General features: G+C 57.8%; 1 protein-coding gene across 1 annotated transcript in view; it reads left to right on the top strand.

Moving 5' to 3' along the window:
- The window catches only part of DYNC1H1 (dynein cytoplasmic 1 heavy chain 1), a 58,229-nt gene that overhangs the window by 30,373 nt on the left and 5,859 nt on the right, over positions 1–21,997 (top strand). Inside the window, exons 29-60 of the mRNA XM_029950817.1 lie at positions 443–602; positions 1,206–1,449; positions 1,581–1,764; positions 2,009–2,221; positions 2,899–3,137; positions 3,310–3,466; positions 4,714–4,941; positions 5,332–5,562; positions 5,726–5,866; positions 6,287–6,520; positions 6,618–6,824; positions 6,901–7,022; positions 7,514–7,679; positions 8,089–8,252; positions 10,507–10,636; positions 12,063–12,196; positions 12,612–12,726; positions 12,826–12,987; positions 13,072–13,286; positions 13,384–13,588; positions 14,752–14,925; positions 15,031–15,150; positions 15,269–15,389; positions 16,472–16,667; positions 17,079–17,196; positions 17,338–17,553; positions 18,199–18,411; positions 18,487–18,614; positions 20,045–20,198; positions 20,569–20,715; positions 20,807–20,957; positions 21,684–21,989. Of these exons, the coding sequence (XP_029806677.1) occupies positions 443–602; positions 1,206–1,449; positions 1,581–1,764; positions 2,009–2,221; positions 2,899–3,137; positions 3,310–3,466; positions 4,714–4,941; positions 5,332–5,562; positions 5,726–5,866; positions 6,287–6,520; positions 6,618–6,824; positions 6,901–7,022; positions 7,514–7,679; positions 8,089–8,252; positions 10,507–10,636; positions 12,063–12,196; positions 12,612–12,726; positions 12,826–12,987; positions 13,072–13,286; positions 13,384–13,588; positions 14,752–14,925; positions 15,031–15,150; positions 15,269–15,389; positions 16,472–16,667; positions 17,079–17,196; positions 17,338–17,553; positions 18,199–18,411; positions 18,487–18,614; positions 20,045–20,198; positions 20,569–20,715; positions 20,807–20,957; positions 21,684–21,989 (5,695 nt within the window). The remainder of the gene's footprint in view (positions 1–442; positions 603–1,205; positions 1,450–1,580; positions 1,765–2,008; positions 2,222–2,898; positions 3,138–3,309; positions 3,467–4,713; positions 4,942–5,331; positions 5,563–5,725; positions 5,867–6,286; positions 6,521–6,617; positions 6,825–6,900; positions 7,023–7,513; positions 7,680–8,088; positions 8,253–10,506; positions 10,637–12,062; positions 12,197–12,611; positions 12,727–12,825; positions 12,988–13,071; positions 13,287–13,383; positions 13,589–14,751; positions 14,926–15,030; positions 15,151–15,268; positions 15,390–16,471; positions 16,668–17,078; positions 17,197–17,337; positions 17,554–18,198; positions 18,412–18,486; positions 18,615–20,044; positions 20,199–20,568; positions 20,716–20,806; positions 20,958–21,683; positions 21,990–21,997) is intronic.

Here is a 21,997-nt window from a genome sequence, read left to right as displayed (position 1 = left end):
GTGGCCTCACAGCTTGAGTGGCCTGTCTGGCCTTCTGAGTCCCCGGGATGGTGTTATTTTGAGTGGGGTACCAGCATGTGTGGTTTGGTGTTGACGTGAGCCGAGTGTTTCTGGAAGAGACAGTGCCTCTGTGTGGAAATAAATAACTAGGATGAAAAAGACTTTTTTAATCAACAACAAGAGGTAGGATAAAAATAACAGCTCTGTCTTTGGAATCTTACTGGCGCGGGAGGAGGAAAGGTGTGATGCGCTGCATCTGTACGCAGACAATCACTCTTGCTCGTGCAGTACTTCGGTGTGCAGGGCCCGTGCCTCCCGGGTGACCCTGACGTCCCCCGCACAGCCACCCGGGGAGGGCGGCAGCCGCAGGGCCCGCAGGGGGTCGGGGTCCTGGAGAGCGCCCGAGGCGGGGCGTGAGCTCCTGTCTCTGCGCTGGTTTCAGGCGATGGGCCGGATCTTCGTGGGGCTCTGCCAGGTGGGCGCGTGGGGCTGCTTTGACGAGTTCAACCGCCTGGAGGAGCGGATGCTGTCGGCCGTGTCGCAGCAGGTGCAGTGCATCCAGGAAGCGCTGCGCGAGCACTCCAACCCCAACTGCGATAAGAGTGAGACTCCGTTTTCCTCGGCACGATACTCAGCGGCTGTGGGGGGAGGGCGGGGCCGGGCCACCGCCGCTGTGACTTCACTTCGCTCCCAGGACGCCCTGTTGCTGGCAGGGAGGAGCTTGTCTTCCCGAAGGTCCTTCAGACCGCCTCGGTGGGAAAGGGTGTCCGGGAAAGCAGTGCCTGCGCGCTCCGTGTTCTCCCCGGGAAGAAAGGGGCTCAGCTGTGGGGGGCGGTTCTGGTCGATCCCAGGAAAAGGCAGGCTTCGGGAGCAGAGCCAGTCAGCTGTGTTGCACAGACGCAGTTTTATTTCGGCACCTACCTTCGGGCCACATTTCTGTCCCTGCGTTGATCCATGACACATAACCACGCTTGACAGAACGTGTGCTTCCCGCCCTGGTGACTTGTCCAGCGCTCCAGGCCTCTTGGGCAGGCGAGGTGGATGAAGTGGGTGACGTGCCGGCAGGAGGGCCAAGGTGCAGCCGCCTGCGGTCCTGGGCTTGGGGCTCTAGAGGCCAATGGGGAAACCGACGCTTTGGGGTTTTAGGGGAGATTTTAGCGTCTCTTGTGAACATCACAACTCTAACCCTGTTCTCTGATTTTCAGCCTCTGCCCCCATTACCTGTGAGCTGCTCAACAAACAGGTGAAGGTGAGCCCAGACATGGCCATCTTCATCACCATGAACCCCGGCTACGCGGGCAGGTCGAACCTCCCCGACAACCTGAAGAAGCTGTTCCGGAGCCTGGCCATGACCAAGCCCGACCGGCAGCTCATCGCCCAGGTCATGCTGTACTCGCAGGGCTTCCGCACCGCCGAGGTCCTCGCCAACAAGATCGTCCCGTTCTTCAAGTGGGTGCCCGGCCGGCCCGTCGCCTGTGGCAGTCGCGCGCCTCTTTCCAAGCGTCGGGTCTGATTTCTTGACGTTTGACGGCGCGGCTGTTGAGAGTGGCCTGTTGCGAGGCAGACCTCTTCCCTTCCAGGCTGTGTGACGAGCAGCTGTCCTCTCAGAGCCACTACGACTTCGGCCTTCGCGCTCTGAAGAGTGTGCTGGTGAGCGCGGGAAACGTGAAGAGGGAGAGAATTCAGAAGATCAAGAGGGAGAAAGAAGAACGAGGGGAAGCGGTTGATGAAGGAGAAATTGCAGAAAATCTGCCTGAACAGGAGGTTTGTACACATGTTGCATCCGTCACCCACACTGTGAACGCCAACTTACATTCACCTTGTCGACATCTGAGCCAGAGCTTGAGGGTCCGCTGCGGTGCGCACGCCGGGGACGGGCGGGCCGCGGGAGTGTGCGGAGTCACTCCGTCACCCACGGCCACATCTCTCGTGCCTTCCAGGGGCGCAGCAGTGGCTGTGCGAGCCGGGCTCCCCACGGCTCAGGGCTTGGTCCTTTTGTCCCCGTTAGATCCTGATACAGAGTGTCTGTGAGACGATGGTGCCCAAGCTGGTGGCAGAAGACATCCCGCTGCTCTTCAGCCTCCTGTCGGACGTGTTCCCCGGCGTCCAGTACCACCGGGGCGAGATGACGGCGCTCCGAGAGGAGCTGAAGAAGGTGTGCCAGGAGATGTACCTGACCTACGGGGACGGGGAGGAAGTCGGCGGGATGTGGGTTGAGAAGGTAAGTGGCCCCCACGCGCCGCGCAGCCACGGCCGCTAGAGCTCTGACCACGAGGGTCGGGGAGGCATGCCCTCTGGCTTATGAAGATTTGACCCGAGTCCTTTCTCTTCACTTTAACGGGGACATAGCAGTTTACCTGAACCACAGTTCATTCTCCGGAAACGCTGATTGCAGGCGTGATCGTAAGGGAAAGCATTTACACCAATAAAAGTTCTGCTTACGAGACTTGCCAAGGTCCCAGACGAACAACACATCTGCTAATCAGCACGAGGTTTACATCGGCATCTTCCGTTTCGTTGTTCTGGGAGATGAAGAAGCGTGTTACCACCAGCTGTGTGCTGAGCCCGAGCGGCGCTGTGCTGCCTCACGCAGATGGCTCAGCTGTTGGGATCTGCCCTCCCTCGAGGGGCTCTGGGTGCCTCGCTGGGGCAGGTTGGCAGTCACCCCCTCTTCCACGGGCTCCCAGCCTTCCTGACTGAACAAAGAGCTCCCACAGTTTAGTTAAAACCCTTCTGGAGATGTTTTTTGTAGATGCGGCCGATGTATTGTCTGCTTTGAAAATCCCAGTGCAGCCCTCGCCTTTAGCACACGTCTCCTGCTTGCTGCCGTGCAGAGGGCTGGAGACCCTCCCGTTCTCTCTGCGGAGTGCTCAGCGGGTGATGTCCTTGGCCCTGCAGGTCCTCCAGCTCTACCAGATCACCCAGATCAACCACGGCCTGATGATGGTGGGGCCCTCGGGCAGTGGGAAGAGCACGGCCTGGCGTGTTCTCCTGAAGGCTTTGGAGAGGCTCGAGGGCGTGGAGGGCGTGGCCCACATCATCGACCCCAAAGCCATCAGCAAAGACCACCTTTATGGAACCCTGGACCCCAACACGAGGGAATGGACGGATGGGCTGTTCACACATGTCCTGAGAAAGTGAGTTTGCCGTGAGTCCAGCGAGTGGGGCCTGGGCGCTCGTCCTTACGTTAATAGCCCGTGTTACTTTTCCCACCCAAAGACTGCATGAATGAGAATGTCACCGTGGAGACTGTTGTAGAGTGAACATTTATAATCTAAAAATGCTGTTATCAAAACTCCTACAAACCAGGATCATAGACAACGTGAGGGGCGAGCTACAAAAGCGCCAGTGGATCATCTTCGATGGCGATGTCGACCCAGAGTGGGTGGAGAACTTGAACTCGGTGCTGGATGACAACAAGCTTCTGACTCTGCCAAATGGCGAGCGCCTCAGCCTTCCGCCCAATGTAAGCGGCCTTGCTCGGGGTGTCAGACCAAATACCCTGCATGCTCCGGAGGGGGGTTCTGGGTGTCCACGTGCAGCCGTCAGTGGTGTAGTTTTCAAAGTTGACCGAGTCTCCATGTGCTAGATTTTCCCATTCCCGTGGCTGTGGGAAGTACTTCTGTGGAACTTAGAAGAACTTTCCACTGTTGCTGAATGTTAAGCATGCTCCATGATTCCCAGTTAACGCTGCTAACCCAGCATTACAGGGTTTTCGTTAGGATTTCTGAAGTTATCATATATCTGGGAAGTGGCAAAATGAGTAGTGTAGATAGGAAGCTCTCTAGGCTTGGTCCAGGTCCCGGACATGTCACTGGGTGGATCAGGAAACATGGGCGGGCCTGGCATGGATTTGCATCCTACTGAAGGTCCAGCAAGAAAAAAACAGACAAAAGCCCCTCCTTGCCGTCCAGGGGTGAACAGTCTGATGTGGAAAACAGACCTTCAAGGTAAACAGTGCTCAGGAGAAAATGAGCTAGAAGGCAGTGGTCGGTGCTGGCAAGAGCGGGAGCGTGCGCAGTCAGGGAGGGTCACCTGGAGGCATCACCTAGAGGCGTTTGTAGAGATTGAGGCACGTGAGAGAGCCAGTCCTGCGGGCCTCCAGGTAGCGCGGGGCTTGGCTGGAGTGTGAGGGCCGAGGGGAGAGAAGGCGGCTGGACCAGAGCGGCAAGGGGCCAGATCATCTTGGGCCCAGGGCAGTGTAAGGGCTGGCACTCACCGGCTGGCTGAGTTGGGAGCCCTGGGCGAGTCTGGATCACGTCTCTCTGAGGCTAAGGCGCTGGAATCAGACCAGCTGCTGGAGTCTGAGCTCCATTTACCAGCAAGGGGACCTGGGTGAGGTACCCAGCCCCGTCTGTAGGACGGGGACCCTGCACCTGTCTCCAGGGATTGGCGTGAGGGTCAGTGAGTTCAGGCGGGAGCACAGTCACGGCGCCCAGTGCCCGGCCCAGGGTAAGGCACACGTCACCCGTTGACGCCCCTCCCGGGGGCTGTGTGTCTCCTGTCCACCACACACGTCCCCTGCGCCGGTCCTTGTGAGCGCTTTAACAGGTGCTGTAGTGATGACAGTCCTAGATGTTCCCACTTTTTAAAGTAAGTGCAGAAAAACTAGATTTCGTTTAATTGCTCTTCCAATGTATATATAGGTAAAAGAATTTTAACGTCCAAGTTTCTATCACACCTGCATCATTAAATCTCTGTTTTCTCTTCGAGGTGCGAATAATGTTTGAAGTGCAGGACTTGAAGTACGCCACTCTGGCCACGGTGTCGCGCTGCGGCATGGTCTGGTTCAGCGAGGACGTCCTCAGCACAGACATGATCTTCAACAACTTCCTGGCCCGGCTGCGCAGCATCCCCCTGGACGAAGGGGAGGACGAGGCGCAGCGCCGGCGCAAGGGCAAAGAGGACGAGGGGGAGGAGGCGGCCTCCCCGATGCTGCAGGTGCGCGCGTGCGCGCAGACCCCGGGGGGCGGGGCTTCCCCCAAGTGAGGCCCGGTGGCCCGGCCCCGGGGGCACTGGGAGCCGTGGGGCCGTCCTCCATGCTGTCCCGTAGCAGCGCTGAGTGAAGCAGCCTCAGCTGCCGAGGGAAGAGGTGTTTGGGAAAATGTAAAGAATTCTTTTATTTGACTTTTCTCTGCAAATTGATGAGTATCTGCCTTTGTCCATCTCCGTGATGGACTGAGGGCGGGTCATTGAGGCTTACCCAAAAAATTGTTTTGAGAATTATGAAATACACATATTAAATATATATGTTTTTCATATGTTAGAATATATGAAAATTTCCGGGCTTTTCCGAAATGGTGGTTACACATGGACCACCCCCTCTTGCAGATCCAAAGGGATGCGGCCACAATCATGCAGCCGTACTTCACGTCCAACGGTCTGGTCACCAAGGCCCTGGAGCACGCCTTCAAGCTGGAGCACATCATGGACCTGACGCGCCTGCGCTGCCTGGGCTCGCTCTTCTCCATGCTGCACCAGGCCTGCCGGAACGTGGCCCAGTACAACGCCAACCACCCCGACTTCCCCATGCAGGTTGAGCAGCTGGAGCGCTACATCCAGGTCAGGGAGCCTCCTGCTGGGAGCAGTCTCTTCCCCGGGGTCTGGGAAAGGTCGCAAGTGTGGCCACGATGCAAGAACCAACCTTCTTGAGGTTGATGTTGCTGTAAACGTCTTTATCGGTGAGATTTTACTTATGAGCGGATTCCGTTTTCTCCTCATGCAGCGGTACCTGGTGTACGCCATCCTCTGGTCCTTGTCCGGAGACAGCCGGCTGAAGATGAGAGCGGAGCTGGGCGAGTACATCAGGAGGATCACCACGGTGCCGCTGCCTGCCGCTCCCAACATCCCCATTATCGACTATGAAGTAAGTGCGTGGGGGCGTGGCCCTCCTCCCTTGACCCTGACACGTGGGCTTAACTCATCCTGAGCAACCACCAGGAGCTTGTCTTAATTTTTCCGTTTCTTTTTTTAATTTATTATGAGAGCACGCACGCACGTGAATGCGGGAGGGACAGCGGGGGGGGGCGGAGAGAGAATCCCAGGCAGGTTCCACACGGTCAGCACAGCGCATGACATGGGCCTCGATCTCACGAATTGTGAGATCATGCCCTGAGCTGAAGTCAAGAGTGGGCCCCCCCAGGCGCCCCATTAATCTTCCCATTTCATAGAAGGACTCTGCCCTCTGCCTTATGCGGCCTAAGGAGACCAGGTGAACCTGGAAGCTGCGGTTTATGTCTGAGGGGGCGCGCGGCCCCCGGAGTGACCGCCCCCTCTCCGGGCGCAGGTGTCCATCAGTGGGGAGTGGTCGCCGTGGCAGGCCAAGGTGCCCCAGATCGAGGTGGAGACGCACAAGGTGGCAGCCCCCGACGTCGTCGTGCCGACGCTGGACACCGTGCGCCACGAGGCCCTCCTGTACACCTGGCTGGCTGAGCACAAGCCGCTGGTCCTGTGCGGGCCCCCCGGCTCCGGCAAGACCATGACGCTCTTCAGTGCCCTCCGGGCCCTGCCCGACATGGAGGTAAAGCAGCCGGGCGGTTGGGAGGCGGGCAGTGGGCCGTTCCACGCTCAGATACGGGACGGGCTTATGGTGCTCGGTCGGTCTCTTCCATCTCCAGGTCGTGGGTCTTAACTTCTCGAGCGCCACGACTCCGGAGCTCCTGCTGAAGACGTTTGACCACTACTGCGAGTATAGACGCACGCCCAGCGGGGTCGTTCTGGCTCCTGTCCAGCTCGGAAAGTGGCTGGTGCTGTTCTGTGACGAGATCAACCTGCCGGACATGGATAAATACGGGACACAGAGGGTCATCTCCTTCATCCGACAGGTCTGTGGACGCCCACACGTCCCGCTGCCCTTGTTCACATCTGCCCCGCCTGCGCTCACACCCCTGCTCTCCACAGATGGTGGAGCACGGAGGCTTCTACCGAACCTCCGATCAGACGTGGGTGAAGCTGGAGAGGATCCAGTTCGTCGGGGCCTGTAATCCCCCCACGGATCCTGGAAGAAAGCCCCTCTCTCACAGGTAACACGCAGCTCCGCAGACCGCCCTGGCCCACCGCACACACCCCTTCCGGCAGTGTTTCAGATGTAGCACAACAGCAGTCTGGTTTTAGTTATCGAAAGGTAACAAGATACTGCTTATGACAGGGCGGCCCTGGGCTCCTTGTGCCAGGCTGCAATACTGGACAACACCCTCAGAAATAAAAGTACTGACTCTCTGGGGTGGTAATGAGCCAACCGACCCCGAGCTGTCTGCGGGCCACAGTGAGGCTGGATCAGCCTGAATCATTTTCCCACTTTGCATGGCTCTTTTTCAAAATTTTTTGCACCTACTGTTCGTGTCGGAGCCAGGCCCCAGCGGTTTGCGTGTGATCTGCATGGTCTGCGTGAATGGGGACGTGAGGTCTGGGGGGGAATCGGGAAGCAGCCCCAGGCCTGGGCCCCGGACGGCCGCTCTCCGCTCGGGCGCGCTGCTGCTCGGCTGGGGAGGCTGAGCCGGCCGTCCTCACGCAGATTCTTGCGCCACGTGCCCGTCGTGTACGTGGACTACCCGGGACCCGCCTCCCTGACACAGATCTACGGCACCTTCAACCGGGCCATGCTGCGGCTCATCCCGTCCCTGCGCACGTACGCGGAGCCGCTCACCGCCGCCATGGTGGAGTTCTACACCATGTCCCAGGTTCGCGGGGTTGGGCGCCGCTAAAAGGGGGAGCTTTATCAGAGTCCTAGCTGAGCCGGGACTGCCCAGAGCCGGTCCTCAAACCATGCCACCGGCTGCCGCGACTGCAGACATCCCCTTGCTTCTTGTTGCCCTTGTCTGCACACAGCACGTACGACAGTTCTTACCAATTGTCTCCGCACTCCTTGGTTTCTTCTTGTTACTACAGCACAGTCATTTGTAGCGACTGCTCTCGGGGCAGCAGTGCCAACCGCCCGGTGAAAGGGAGCGGTGCTCCTGTGGGACTTGCCCAGCTCTGATGCCTCCCGGCTCCAGCTCCTCCTGGGGCACTGAGAACTTGACCTTTTTACCACTTTTCATTCACGTCTTACGAGGGTTACACATCCCTCCCGCTTTTCTGAACCTGCAGGAGAGATTCACCCAGGACACACAGCCCCACTACATCTACTCGCCCCGTGAGATGACGAGGTGGGTGCGAGGTATCTTCGAGGCCCTGAGACCCCTGGAGACCCTGCCTGTGGAAGGCCTCATTCGGATTTGGGCACACGAAGCCCTCCGTCTCTTCCAAGACAGGTAAGGCCAAGGATGCTGACAGCTCCGTGCTCCCGTCCACGGACGCTTACAGCCCTCCGATCGGGCTCTGTGCGAGGCTGGCCTGCTGCTCTTGGTGGCCGTAGGGGGAGAGGCAGCGGGGGCAGCCTTGCATCTGGGCATAGCCACCTGAGGGGCTCAGGGCTCTAGAACTGCCCACCCCCGTAACCGAGTGGCCGGGGCGACGCACTTCCGTTAAGCTCGGTAACTGTCACTCATGAGCCCGTAACCTTGTCCAAGCTGGAGTTTCCTGGCAAATTTAAATGCCTTCTGGGGGCACCTGGCTGGCTCAGTCGGTGGAGCCTATGACTCTTAGTCTTGGGGTCATGAGTCCAAGCCCCACATTGGATGTAAAGATAACTTTTTTTTAAAAAATGAAAATACCCCATGAAATGCCTTCTAGCCACTCCCTGGTGGGAGGGTTCCATAACCAGCACGCCTCACCCCCAAACTTTATTCTCAGCAAAGGGTGTGCAGCTCTGTCCTTGGACTTGGTTTTCTCTTTATCTGTTGGCCACTATTCTCAGGTCTTGCCTCGTAGATTCTGAGTTTTTCTAGCGCACATGCCAGTACGCAGGGGACGGGCTGCTCATGACTGTAGTGACCGGTGTGGGCCACCGAAGGTTTGCGGCCTGAGTCGCAGGAAATGCCACAATGGAAAGTCGAGTCTTTACCTCTTGAGGAATCTTGGAAATCACTGACATTTTTTAGCCAGAACCCATTTCTTGTATTCTTTGTAGTCCAGTACAGTCGTCTCCTAGTAAATTCTTAATTTCCTAGTTCCTGCCCTGTTACTTTGTGCTTTTCCTTAATTTTATGTGTTTTAGCACTGCATAGTCTTTCGGGCTCATTTTAGATTGCTGAGGAGAAGTTAAATTTATGTTGCTTTAATTCTAAACTTCTAAAATCCTAATTCTTGGGGGTCCTGTCCTGGGTGGCTCAGGCAGTTAAGCGTCCGACTTTGGCTCGGGTCATGATCTCCCAGGTCGTGGGTTTGGCCCCCACGTCGGGCTCTGTTGCTGACAGCTCAGAGCCTGGAGCTGCTTTGGGTTGTGTGTCTTCCTGTCTCTCTGCCCCTCTTCTGCTTGCACGCTCTCCCTCAAAAATAAAACGTTTTTAAAATTTTAAAATAATTCTTAATTAGTTTACTATCTAACGCAGCACCGCAGTGTCCCTCGTTTGGGGGACCGTTTTGCCTGTGAATTGGCCAACTCAGAACAGTGCAGGAGGTCGGGCCTCTTGCGGCCGGCAGCCCCTCGCCCCCGGGTGCATGTGAGGCTCTGGCCGCTCTGGGTCCCGCGTGTAAGCTGTTGGCCAGGGCAGAGGGCTCCCTCCATACTGAGGGCCCGGGCCCGTGTGTCCGGCGGCTCCGCCTCCAGCCCAGAGTCCTGCCTCCGGGCAGCTCTTCTCCCCCGAGTTCGCGAGGAGTCTCAGAACTTGCTTCATCCTAGATCGCTGGCTTTCAGACCGGGCTCCTGGGAGCCCGCCGGGCCCCGCAGCTGCCCTGCCCGAGAGCCGGGTGTACGACCTGAGCCAAGCGAGGTGGCGCAGGGAACGTCGTGTTAGCGTCCTCTTAGCTACAGAACCAAACAGGATGGAGCTATAATTCCACAGATTTCCCAAAATACCTGTGCCTGGTGTCCTGCGTGTGTCCTGCATTCAGCTTCTCAGGAGGCGCTCGCCCCCCTCCCCATCCCACGCGGACACCTTCAGTCTCTTCTGTGGTTTCTTCAGGAGCCCTGGGTCCCCGGCGCCACGCCTGTCAGGAGTTCCCTGCTGCCGCTCCCTGAGGTCCTGGGAACTTTGTGTTGGGCAGGCGTAGAAGCTAGAGTCGTGTTGACGTTTTCCAAATCAACGTGATTAAATGAATTTAGAGGATTTCTTTATTTTACTTTTATTTGTGGTTTTAGTAACCTCTACACCCAACGTTGGGATCGCACTCACGACCCATTGGTTGAGTCACGGGCTCTTCCCCCTGAGCCAGCCAGGCGCCCCCTAGAGGAATTTTTTTAAATGTGCCGGTGCCATGGGTTTGGGGTTTATGTTTAATGTCAGCATTTTGGATTGGCTGCTGCCTAGAGTTCAGGTTCTTAGGTTTTCCCATGGAAGAAAATGAAGACTTCTGGTAAAGGCTAAATTCTAGCCCTTGGAGTTGCCCGCAGCCCCAACAAAACCTGGTGGTCTCTCCCCGCGGCTCCTGTTTGTGCCGACACGCCCACTGCCCTTCTTCCAACAGACTCGTGGAGGACGAGGAGAGGCGCTGGACGGACGAGAACATCGATATGGTTGCTCTGAAGCACTTTCCCAACATAGACAAAGAGAAGGCCATGAGCCGGCCCATCTTGTACAGCAACTGGCTGTCGAAGGTAACAAGTTGTCCGTTTCAGAAATAATTTCTTTTTCCTGACGTTCCCTGCACGCGAATCACTGGTCGCAGCACGACGTGCTGCATCTCTGCCGGCGGCGTAGGGCGGACCCCCCAGGGCTGCGGCCGGCTTCGTGTCTGACTCCCGTGAGCGGGTCGCTGCCAGGGCCACGCGGCTCCGGCGTCGGGACGGGTTTCGGCGTGTTCGCAGTGACGGGAGTCTTCCGCTTGGTTTTCACTCCCCTCACACTCCAGAAGTGAGCTAATTGTGAATAAGCCGTGTGAAAACGTTTCCTGTACCACCACACGAGACAGAGTTGGCGTTTCTGGAATAGGTGTGAGCTGTTCTGCAAGAGAGGGAGGCTTCAGTGAGGTGTGGTCGGGACGTGCACTCTGCTCAGCAGGCAGCACGGCCGCAGGGATGAGTGAAGTCTTGTGGAGGGTGCGCAGTGCAGTAGGGGAGAGCGCCAGAGGGAGGACGGCTCCGTCTGGAGAGGTCTCAGTAGCGCTGCCACTGGGGTTGGCTCTGAAAGGGGTCTGGACACCTGTGTCAAGAAGGGCATGAGGCAGGGGGCCTGGCAGAAGCAAAGGCACCGAAGCAAGAAATAGCGAGACAGGTTTGGTGTTGCTGGACCCTAGATACTAATCTTTCTCATTTATAGGCCCCGTCTTCTCCCGGCGGCTCTTCTGTCGCTGGCTTTATGGTGTCCTGAAGAGCACACGTTGTCGGAGTTCTGTCACTCACCCCACGATCCAGCTATGATCGTGTGGGGCGTTTATTGCCCCGGCATCAGCCCCAGCACTGTGTGTCGGGTGATCCCGTCCGAGGCAGCGCCTGTCTGTCGTCACGGGCTCCCTGCACGCACGGGTCTGTTCCAGAGACTCCGTCCTGCAATGCTGCTCGTTTGTCACTTCTGTGCTCAAAACTGCATGACCTTGATAATGACGATAAAGTCTGATAGGCTAGGCCTTCACACCTGGTTCTTCTTTAGGGCGATCTTGACCGTCCTTGGTCCTTGGCCCTTTCCTCTGCCAGTTGAAATTTGGAATTGGCCTGTCACGTTGTGCTGAAACCACCACCTCTGTCCACCACGGAGAATGTGGCTGGGATTTACACGGACTTTCTCTGTCACTTTGGATGGAGCTGATGGTTTTACAGCCGTTTTACTTTCTCTCTGCACGCTCGCGGTTACTGCCTTCGTTGATTTAGGCCTTCTGTGAGGTCTTTCAGGGACGTTCAGTGTTCTCTACAGATTTTCCCTGATCTTAGATCGAGTCCTAGCTAACTTACATTTGTGTTACTATGTCGTAAGTGATACCTTTTCTCGTATATTTTAACAGTTTCGTGGTACCAGGAATTGTAATTGACAGTATAACACAGAGGATGATTTCTCCCAGTAATTAGGTCTTCCTTCTTTTTTCTCCAGGACTACATCCCAGTAGACCAGGAAGAATTGAGAGATTACGTCAAAGCAAGGCTGAAAGTCTTCTACGAGGAAGAACTCGATGTCCCCTTGGTCCTGTTCAATGAAGTGCTAGACCACGTGCTTAGGATCGACCGGTGGGCCTTTTGTCGTTACAGCCTCCCCGTTCGCCCAAGCTGCTGTCCACGTAGTGGTAGGGGGTCCTCCCCACCGACCTGCCCCTCCCTGCCAAGTCCCACTTCCCCGTCCCGTACCTGCCTACAGTGCGGCCCTCGCTTGGCTCCTGCCAGCGGTCTGTTCCTGCCATGAGTGACCCCTCCCGTTAGGTCCTGCCTTGTGCCCGAGGGTCTGGATGATAGGACCATGTCCTGTTGATCTTTGCACCCCCACGAGGCCTGGCAAATAGTTGCTCAACAACTGTTTTACATACCAATTCAAGTTAAAATACATTTAAAATGTTGTAGGTTAACTCCTGAGAAAGTGTAGGACCTGCATGTCAAAAGAAGAATAGAGCATAAAAGCCTTTTAATTTACCTTTTCTGATCACGTCAGGATATTCCGCCAGCCTCAAGGCCACTTGCTTCTGATTGGTGTCAGTGGAGCAGGAAAAACCACCCTGTCCCGGTTTGTGGCCTGGATGAATGGTCTGAGCGTGTACCAGATCAAGGTGGGTCTGCCCGGCGCTCGGGATCCCAGCGACAGATTCCTGACTCTCGGGCACGGCCCCCGGAATGAGACGGGACCTGACCCGCGACTGCTTCTGCAGGTGCACAGGAAGTACACCGGGGAAGACTTCGATGAAGACCTTCGGACGGTGTTGCGGCGTTCCGGCTGCAAGAACGAAAAGATAGCATTTATAATGGACGAGTCCAACGTGTTAGATTCCGGGTTCCTGGAGCGAATGAACACCCTTCTGGCCAACGGGGAGGTGAGCGCCGGGTTGCACGGCGTGGCTTGGTAGCAGTGTCCGGTTCCCAGGGCCAGTCGGTCATAGCGCCCTCTCGTTTGTTAGGTCCCCGGCCTCTTCGAAGGAGACGAGTACGCCACTCTGATGACCCAGTGCAAAGAGGGGGCCCAGAAGGAGGGCTTGATGCTGGACTCGCACGAGGAGCTGTACAAGTGGTTCACCAGCCAGGTCATCCGCAACCTGCACGTCGTCTTCACCATGAACCCGTCCTCGGAGGGGCTCAAGGACCGTGCGGCCACCTCCCCGGCACTTTTCAACAGGTGCGCCGACGTCCGCTCGGCTCTGGCCTACGGCGGCCACGTCTTCTCGGGCGGACCCGGCTCCGGGAGCCGCATGACACCTGGGCGTCTTTTTCAGGTGTGTGTTGAACTGGTTCGGGGACTGGTCCACGGAAGCGCTGTACCAGGTGGGCAAGGAGTTCACCAGTAAGATGGACCTGGAGAAGCCAAATTACATTGTGCCTGACTACATGCCGGTCGTGTACGACAAACTGCCGCAGCCGCCGTCCCATCGGGAAGCGATTGTAAACAGCTGTGTGTTCGTTCATCAGACTCTTCACCAGGTGGGTCCAGTTTCAAGGTCCTGGAAGAAGCAAAACTAAAACCTAAAGGCAGAAGGCGAGGCCCTAGGGCATTTCGTATCAGGCATGATACTGTTGCTCCTTTGTTAGCTCGTCAGTGACACCTCCTCCTCACTCCCAGCCTGCACCTTCCCAGCTCCTTGACCTTCACTGCTCTGTGGATTCTGCCTTTGTGAAGCATTCTTCTCTGCTTTGTTTTCTCACTGCCACTGCGTGCATGGGTCCTGGTTCTCTATTCTAGACCAGGGGTTAGCGTACCTTTCCTATAAAAAGTCAGATAGTTAATGTGTGAGGCTTTGTGTACCAGGAGCACCTCTTGACTGCTTGGCCCTGCCTGGATACACAGATCCGCACAGCCTGCAGGGGTGGGATGGGCTGGGCTGTGCGCCGCTTGCGCTCCGTTTGCAGAAAGATGCAGTGGCCGAATCTGGCCCACTGGCTGGGGTTTGCTGTCCCTTGCTTTAGGCTCCTCTTCATGGAAGAGTCCAATCTGCTCCCAATCTGCTCCCCTCTGAAAGTACTTTGTAAAGACCACGCTGAGCCTGTAGGTGTCTAGCTGACCGCTGCCCAGCCACCCCTCGCCACACCTGCAGGCTGCCTCCGTTGCCTCCGAAGCGTAGCCTGGCCCCAGCTTCCTTTTCTGGGCTCGTGTCCTAGTGCCCTGCTGTAGCCGGAGGGGCCAGAGCAGCTGGTCCACAAGCCTGCCGCTTGCCCTCATCCTGGTGGTGTCCGTGCAAAATAAGCAGAAGGCAGAGAAGGCAGCGCATTACACTGTGCCCCCCAGCAGTACATGCGTCAGGTCGCCAGGGTCGCTAGAGGTTTTACGAGAGAGCTTAGGGGCTCCCTGAGATCTCGAAGGAGGCTGAGTGGAGACCCCAGCTCAAGTGTGACTTTTTTTTAATGTTTGTTTATTTCGAGAGAGAATGAGCACATGTGCACGAGGGAGGGAAAAAGAGAATCCCAAGCAAGCTCTGTGCTGTCAGCACAGAGCCTGAGATCATGACCTGAGCTGAGAGCAAGAGGCAGGTGCCCAGGGCGCCCCTTGAGTGTGATCCCACTCAGTGGCCCACAGAGCAGTTAGCTTGTGGAGGTTGAGTCGCAGAGAATATCCTCAGGAGTGAAAAGATGCACCTGTTCTCTCGAAGGCTAATGCTCGGCTAGCGAAGCGCGGGGGCAGGACGATGGCCATCACGCCTCGCCACTACCTAGACTTCATCAACCACTACGCCAACCTGTTCCACGAGAAGCGGAGCGAGCTGGAGGAGCAGCAGATGCACTTGAACGTCGGGCTCAGAAAAATCAAGGAGACCGTCGACCAGGTACACCCCCGGCGTTCACTTCGCATACGGCGTGGGCTGGTGCGGCGCCCCCTCCAGGGAGTTTCTGCGTGGTCCTGTCCCTGTAACGCGGCCCCCGTCCCGCAGGTGGAGGAGCTGCGGCGCGACTTGCGGATAAAGAGCCAGGAGCTGGAGGTGAAGAACGCGGCCGCCAACGACAAGCTGAAGAAGATGGTGAAGGACCAGCAGGAGGCCGAGAAGAAGAAGGTGCTCGCTTGCTTCCGGAGCCCCGGCCCGCCGGGCAGGGGGGCTAGTCAGGGTGGGCTTCGCGGTTTGACGGGCTGGGGCAGGGCGCCCGGCTGTGGCTGAGCCCCCCTCCCTCTAGGTGATGAGCCAGGAAATTCAGGAGCAGCTGCACAAGCAGCAGGAGGTCATCGCGGACAAACAGATGAGCGTCAAAGAGGATCTCGACAAGGTGGAGCCTGCGGTCATCGAGGCCCAGAACGGTAGGTCACTGCTGTCTGGGGTCTGCTGTCTAGAACGGGTGCCTTCCGTCGCGGTGCGGGAGCACGGGGGCTGCGCCTGGGCTTCCCCGAGGCGCGGGCGCGTCCGGAAGTCACTGGTAGATACCTGAATGTTTTTCTAAACGCCAAAGACTCTTCGTCTCCTTAAACCGAGTTCCTGTGGGGTGCTCTGCCCCCACCCGAGCGAAGCCCTTCGCCTGGGAGACAGCTGACAGTTCTCTTGGAAAACAAGCTCTATGTGAATGCATGTTTGTTGTCTAATTTGGCGATAATACGTGAATGTGCTCTTTATGAATCGCTCACTTGACTTTCACCCAGAGATGCCCTCAAGTGGGTAGTGTTTTCGTCTTGTGGTTGTCGGAGCGTTTTCTGGCCAGGCCAACGAATACGGACTTGGGTGCTGATGGCCGTCGCTTCCGGTTCCTTGTCCACATGGGCTCCTGTGGGACACTAGCGCCTGGGCCAGGACCCGCCCGACGCCGTGTTCGTTCGTGGCCCGTCCGTGCCTGTCACGCCACGGGAGGAATTGAAATCCACCATCCAAACTATAGATTGTCCTTGAGAATCTGGCTTCGGGTAGAACTTAATTTTTACTGCCCAGGAACCAGTGGGCAGTGTTTCAGTAAAAGTTCAGGCAGAAAAGTGCGTTTTAGCTTGTGGAAGGCACTGGCCGTCTTCTTCTCGAGCTGTCGGTTCTACGTGTTCACTCAGCCAGGCAGACGGCTTCTAGATTATGGCGGGATGTAAATACCGTGGCTAAATTGCGTAGGGTAGGTACATAATTAAAACATTTAAACGTTGTAAGTCTCCACGGGGGTAAAGGAACTAACGAGGCCATAGGCGGTCTCCTGCTTGTCACGGAATGTTCGGTGCGGCCTCTCGTGCGGGCAGAGCTTCGTGGTTACTTAAAGGGTCAGCTGCTGCAAGGGTTCAGGACAGAGAGGCTGTCTTGCTGCAGCCTTCGGGCAGTGGCCCCTCACCGCTGGAGCCACGGCTCTGCCTTGCCACTGCCCTCACCCGCTCCCCCTGTCGCCCTCCCGCCCCTCCTCCTGCCGCACACCCAGCTGTGAAGTCGATAAAGAAGCAGCACCTGGTGGAGGTGCGGTCCATGGCCAACCCGCCCGCCGCCGTGAAGCTGGCGCTCGAGTCCATCTGCCTGCTGCTGGGCGAGAGCACCACCGACTGGAAGCAGATCCGCTCCGTCATCATGCGGGAGAACTTCATCCCCACCATCGTCAACTTCTCCGCAGAGGAGATCAGGTGCGCGGCCCCCTCGCGAGCCCAGGCCTTCCTGCCCTGGCGTGACCGTCCTCGTGGCCTGGCCTGTCAAGGCGGTGTCCGTTACAGCACAAAGGCCTCTCAAAGTAGCGGTCAGGTCGCTTCCCTGCGTTCCCAGCAGTAGTTTCCGGACCCCTTAACCCCTGCGAGCCGAGTCCTGTTCCGTCAGCACGGGGTTGGAGCGCCTCGCTGCCCCGGAGCGGGTGTCGGCCCTGCCTCCTGCCAGGGGAGCGAGGGGGCGGGAAAGTCAGAGGCCACCGTCCCCCAGAACGTGGGCAGGTCCAGCGCGTCCTCTGTGGTCATTGGGGCAACAGATGGGAACGGCCTCTCTGTTTGATTTCCTAAACACGTCCTCACCCCCACGTGCTTAGAAACCCCACTCCTGTGTTGCAGCGACGCCATCAGGGAGAAGATGAAGAAGAACTACATGTCCAACCCCAGCTACAACTACGACATCGTCAACCGGGCCTCCCTGGCCTGCGGCCCGATGGTGAAGTGGGCCGTCGCACAGGTGAGCGGCGTGGCCGGGGCGGGGGGGGGGGGGGGGGGGGGGGGGGGGGGGGGGGGGGGGGGGGGGGGGGGGCTGCCCCGGGAGAGGCGGCTCCGGTCCCCTCGCTCGTGAAGAGTAACCCCCGCCCCCTGCCCCCCGCAGCTCAACTACGCGGACATGCTGAAGCGGGTGGAGCCCCTACGCAATGAGCTGCAGAAGCTGGAGGACGACGCCAAGGACAACCAGCAGAAGGCCAACGAGGTGGAGCAGATGATCCGGGACCTGGAAGCCAGCATCGCCCGCTACAAGGAGGAGTACGCGGTCCTCATCTCGGAGGCCCAGGCCATCAAGGCAGACCTGGCCGCCGTCGAAGCCAAAGTAAGATTGTCACTGGGTGCGTGCGGCCCCTCTGCCGACTCCCCCCAGTTCTGTCTTCGTGGGGTCTGACACGAGGTGCTCCTGGCGCCTCACGCACGGTCCCGCGTGCACGTCCCCCGTTCTTGACTTCCAGCCAGCTCCATCCCCGTCCCAGAGCTCCTGCTGGCCGCCTGGTGTACGAACTGCCTTAATTAGGACAGATGGGCACCAGGGGGCGATCTGAAGCAAGTGAGCCCCCCCTCATGCCGGCATCCAACCCATGTGCTCCCCTCGACTTCAGTGGGATCACCAAGGCCCTGGCTGTCCCTGAGTCTTGCATTCACTGCATTCGCCACACCCATGCTCTGACTTCCCAGAACATTCTCCTCTCCTGCCAGCGTTTCTTCCCACTAGGCCAGCACTCCCCTGCTGTTCCTTCCGCCCCGGGGCCTCTCCCTGCCCTGTCTCCACTCAGCACATGTCTCAAGGCTGACCCTGCTTCTCCACACCCCCCCTCGCACCCTGATTAGATTCTGAGGCCTGTCTGGTCCTCAGTTGTGGAGGAGCCGGGTCCTCTGTCCTCTGGGACTGTGGCCAGCCTTCCCAGAGCTGTGGGGGAACGGAGTCTCACTTTCCGGCATAAACCCTGTCGGATCTTCCCTGTAGGTAAACCGGAGCACCGCTCTCCTGAAGAGCTTGTCCGCTGAACGTGAACGATGGGAAAAAACAAGTGAAACTTTCAAAAACCAGATGTCCACCATCGCCGGGGACTGCCTCTTGTCGGCCGCCTTCATCGCCTACGCGGGTTACTTTGACCAGCAGATGCGCCAGAACCTGTTCACCACATGGTCCCACCACTTGCAGCAGGCCAACATCCAGGTAACGGCCGCGGGCTCTGCCCACTGGGAAGCGGCGCTGGAGCTGAGCAGGGATGGTAACCGCCCTCCCTTGCAGTTCCGCACAGACATCGCGAGGACCGAGTACCTCTCCAACGCCGACGAACGCCTCCGCTGGCAGGCCAGCTCCCTGCCCGCCGACGACCTGTGCACGGAGAACGCCATCATGCTGAAGCGCTTCAACAGGTGCGCGGGGGCGGCCCGAAGGCGATGAGGGGAAGCCTGGACGTGGGCGGCCAGCGCGCACAGGCCAGGCACCGCCCCCACCGCCCGAACGGTTCCGCGGTGGAGGTCTCTCGTGCCGCCTTCCAGAGCGGATTGGCGAGCTGTGTGTCCGGGTCTGTGACAAGAACTGAACCAGTCTGGTTTGAAAAGGCCAGAGTCAGAGGGGCGGATATCTGCAGGGAGGGTAGGCCTGACCCAGGCTCCGGGGTCCTGGGGCCACCCCACATCCGGGGCCGCACACCCTGAGGCTTGACCCTCCCGTTGGCAGCTCTTAAACCCAGATGTCTCCAGTGTTTTCTCACTTTATTTCCACATCTTGAAATCTTTGAGCTCTTGAAGTGTGTCACACACAGGATGAAGACCCTTGCGTGTGTCATTCGACTTTATGAGCAAACTCTCAGGCCCCGTGTCTCACCAGAAGTGCTGGTGAGACTGTCGGTCCATCGATATGGCCTGTGCAGAACAGGACTCACTAAATGAGAAATACACCCCTAGGCGCTTATTCAGCAGGAGCCTGGCCCGCATGAAGAATGACAAACCTAAGGACAGAGTGTGACTAACGGACTGAAAACCTGTCACACACCTCTCATTAGGAGCCAGTTAGTGACTACGGACAGTCTCTGCAGTGGGGGGCTGGGGTCCTGCGCGCCGGGCCATTCCTGAGTGTGCGTGCAGAGAAGGCCCCGGCAGACCGTGAGCAAGGGCAGCGGGCGCCGCGTGAGAGCAGGGCATGCGCCCCGTGGACACGCGCCCATGCGCACGCGTGTGTCCGCAAACGCCTGAACCTTCCCCGGGTAGACGGAAGCTGGTGATGGAAACATGGGGAGGGAGGCGGTTTTCTCACCGTAGGCCTTTTTGCAGCTTCTGGATTTTGTACGTACACATGGGTGCATTATGTTTTTAAAAATTTTAATCAGTCACGTGACAGGACAAATCCCTGTGGCCTCCTAGTGCCCTGTCTACCTCATTTGTAGAACAGACGTGCTCACAGTATCTCTCCCAGGCTCCTGTGAGGGTTAAGCGCCATCCACAGTTTGGCAGGTCCCTGGCAGCTTGAGCTTTCTACGCCTGTTAGCAGCAGGGGCTGCTGAGCTTGGTGCGAGTCCCTGAGCTCTGGAAGGGCGGCAAGTGACACACGGAACCGGCATCCCAGTGGAGTGCGCTCAGCATCCGGAGCAAAGCACGTGCGGGTGCTCAGGGAAGCACCCATGTCCCGGCAGGGAAGAGCTGCCTTCCGGGCCCTGCTCCCGAGAGTCCACGGCTTTGTTAGCTCCTTGCAGAAGCGCGTCAGGAAGGCCTCGGGGTCGAGGATTTGTTACGATTGTCAGGAAGAGCTTTCCCATTGCTTGTCGGGGCTCCCTGAACCCGCTCTCACGTGGCCGCACCCGCAGGTACCCGCTGATCATCGACCCCTCCGGCCAGGCCACAGAATTCATCATGAACGAGTACAAGGACCGCAAGATCACGCGCACCAGCTTCCTGGACGACGCCTTCCGCAAGAACCTGGAGAGCGCGCTGCGGTTCGGGAACCCCCTTCTGGTGCAGGTGCGGGCCGGACGAGATGGCGCGGGCCGCGCGGTGGTGGCTTTTCACCCAGAGAGGGCGAAGCTCTAGATTGTTCTATGAAAAGTGAATCCAAAAAACCGTGTTTCGTCTCTGTCACCACTGTCCTCTAGAACTTTCTGCACTGGTGGAAATGTTCTCCCTTGGGCTGTGGAGGATGGTAGCCTAAGGAGCTAAATTTTTTATTTAAATGAAGCAGCCGCAGTGGCTACTGGCTGCCGTGCTGGACGGTGAGGTCGAAGCGGCCAGGTGACTTCTGAGTTTTCTGGAGTGGGTCAGTGTCTGGACACCGTTATTTGGGTGAAAAGACACGTTGTGAAATCCCAACTGTGAAACTCCTGTATGTGTCTAGGATGTGGAAAGCTACGATCCAGTTTTGAATCCGGTCCTGAACCGCGAAGTTCGGCGGACCGGGGGGAGAGTGCTGATTACCCTCGGCGACCAGGACATAGACCTGTCACCGTCATTCGTCATCTTCCTGTCCACGCGAGACCCGACCGTAAGGACTGGGGCACTTGGGGCACGCGCCTGCCACGCTCCATGTCCCAGCTCAGGTGCCAAGGCGGACTCTCTGTGGCCTCTTTTGGCAGGTGGAGTTCCCACCAGACCTGTGTTCCCGGGTCACTTTTGTCAACTTCACAGTCACCCGTAGCAGCTTACAGAGCCAGTGTCTGAACGAAGTGCTTAAAGCAGAAAGGCCTGACGTGGATGAAAAGCGTTCCGATCTTCTCAAGCTTCAGGGTGAGTTTCTGGGCCTGTGGCGTCAGGAGCCTTGGCAGGTTGGGGGCTGGGCTTCTTTTCTTTCTTTGTGAGTTTACTTCATTTTTATACAGGAGGAGAAAGCAAGAATCCCAAGCCAGTGCTTGGGGCTTGATGCGGGGCTCAAACCCACAAACGGTGGGATCATGACCTAAGCTGAAATCAAGAGTCAGACGCTTAATCTTAAGACTGAGCCACCAGGGGGCGCCTGGGCGGCTCAGTCGGTTAAGCATCCGACTTCAGCTCAGGTCATGATCTCATGGTTTGTGGGTTCGAGCTCCCTGTCAGTCTCTGTGCTGACAGCTCAGAGCCTGAAGTCTGTTTTCAGATTTTATGTCTCCCTCTCTCTGACACTCCCCTGCTCACGCTCTCTCTCAAAAATAAAAACATTTTTAAAAATTAAAAAAAAAAAAAAAAAAAGACTGAGTCACCAGGCACCCTGGGGAAGGGGGGGAGGGCTGAACTTTTTAAGTTTATTTTGAGAGAGAGAGAATTCCCGAGTTAGCTCTGCACCATCAGCACCTGACACAGGGCTTGAGCCCACAAACTGTGAGGTCATGACCTGACCAACTGAGCCACCCAGGTGCCCCTTGGGGCTAAACTTTTAATCGAGGTCCTAGAACCCGGCAGGATTATTATTCAGACCCTCGAGGGCGCCCTCTGGAAGAACGTGAGCCCTGCAGACTCTGGATGTCGTGGCTCTTGCAGGGGAGTTCCAGCTGCGCTTGCGTCAGCTCGAGAAGTCTCTGCTGCAAGCTCTGAATGAGGTCAAAGGGCGCATCCTGGACGACGACACCATCATAACGACCCTGGAGAACCTCAAGAGGGAGGCAGCCGAGGTGACGAGGAAAGTGGAGGAGACGGACATCGTCATGCAGGAGGTGGAGACCGTGTCGCAGCAGTATCTGCCGCTGTCCACCGCCTGCAGCAGCATCTACTTTACCATGGAGTCCCTGAAGCAGGTGACCGCGGGGCCGCCCACCGCGGGACGCGCCCGCGCTGGGCCCTCCGCCTGACGGCCG

Source organism: Suricata suricatta, chromosome 9 (genome assembly GCF_006229205.1).
Source record: "Suricata suricatta isolate VVHF042 chromosome 9, meerkat_22Aug2017_6uvM2_HiC, whole genome shotgun sequence".
Classification (NCBI taxonomy): Eukaryota; Metazoa; Chordata; class Mammalia; order Carnivora; family Herpestidae; genus Suricata; species Suricata suricatta.
The sequence above is the reverse complement of the archived record's forward strand: the minus strand, read 5'-3'. Positions and strand labels throughout refer to the sequence as shown.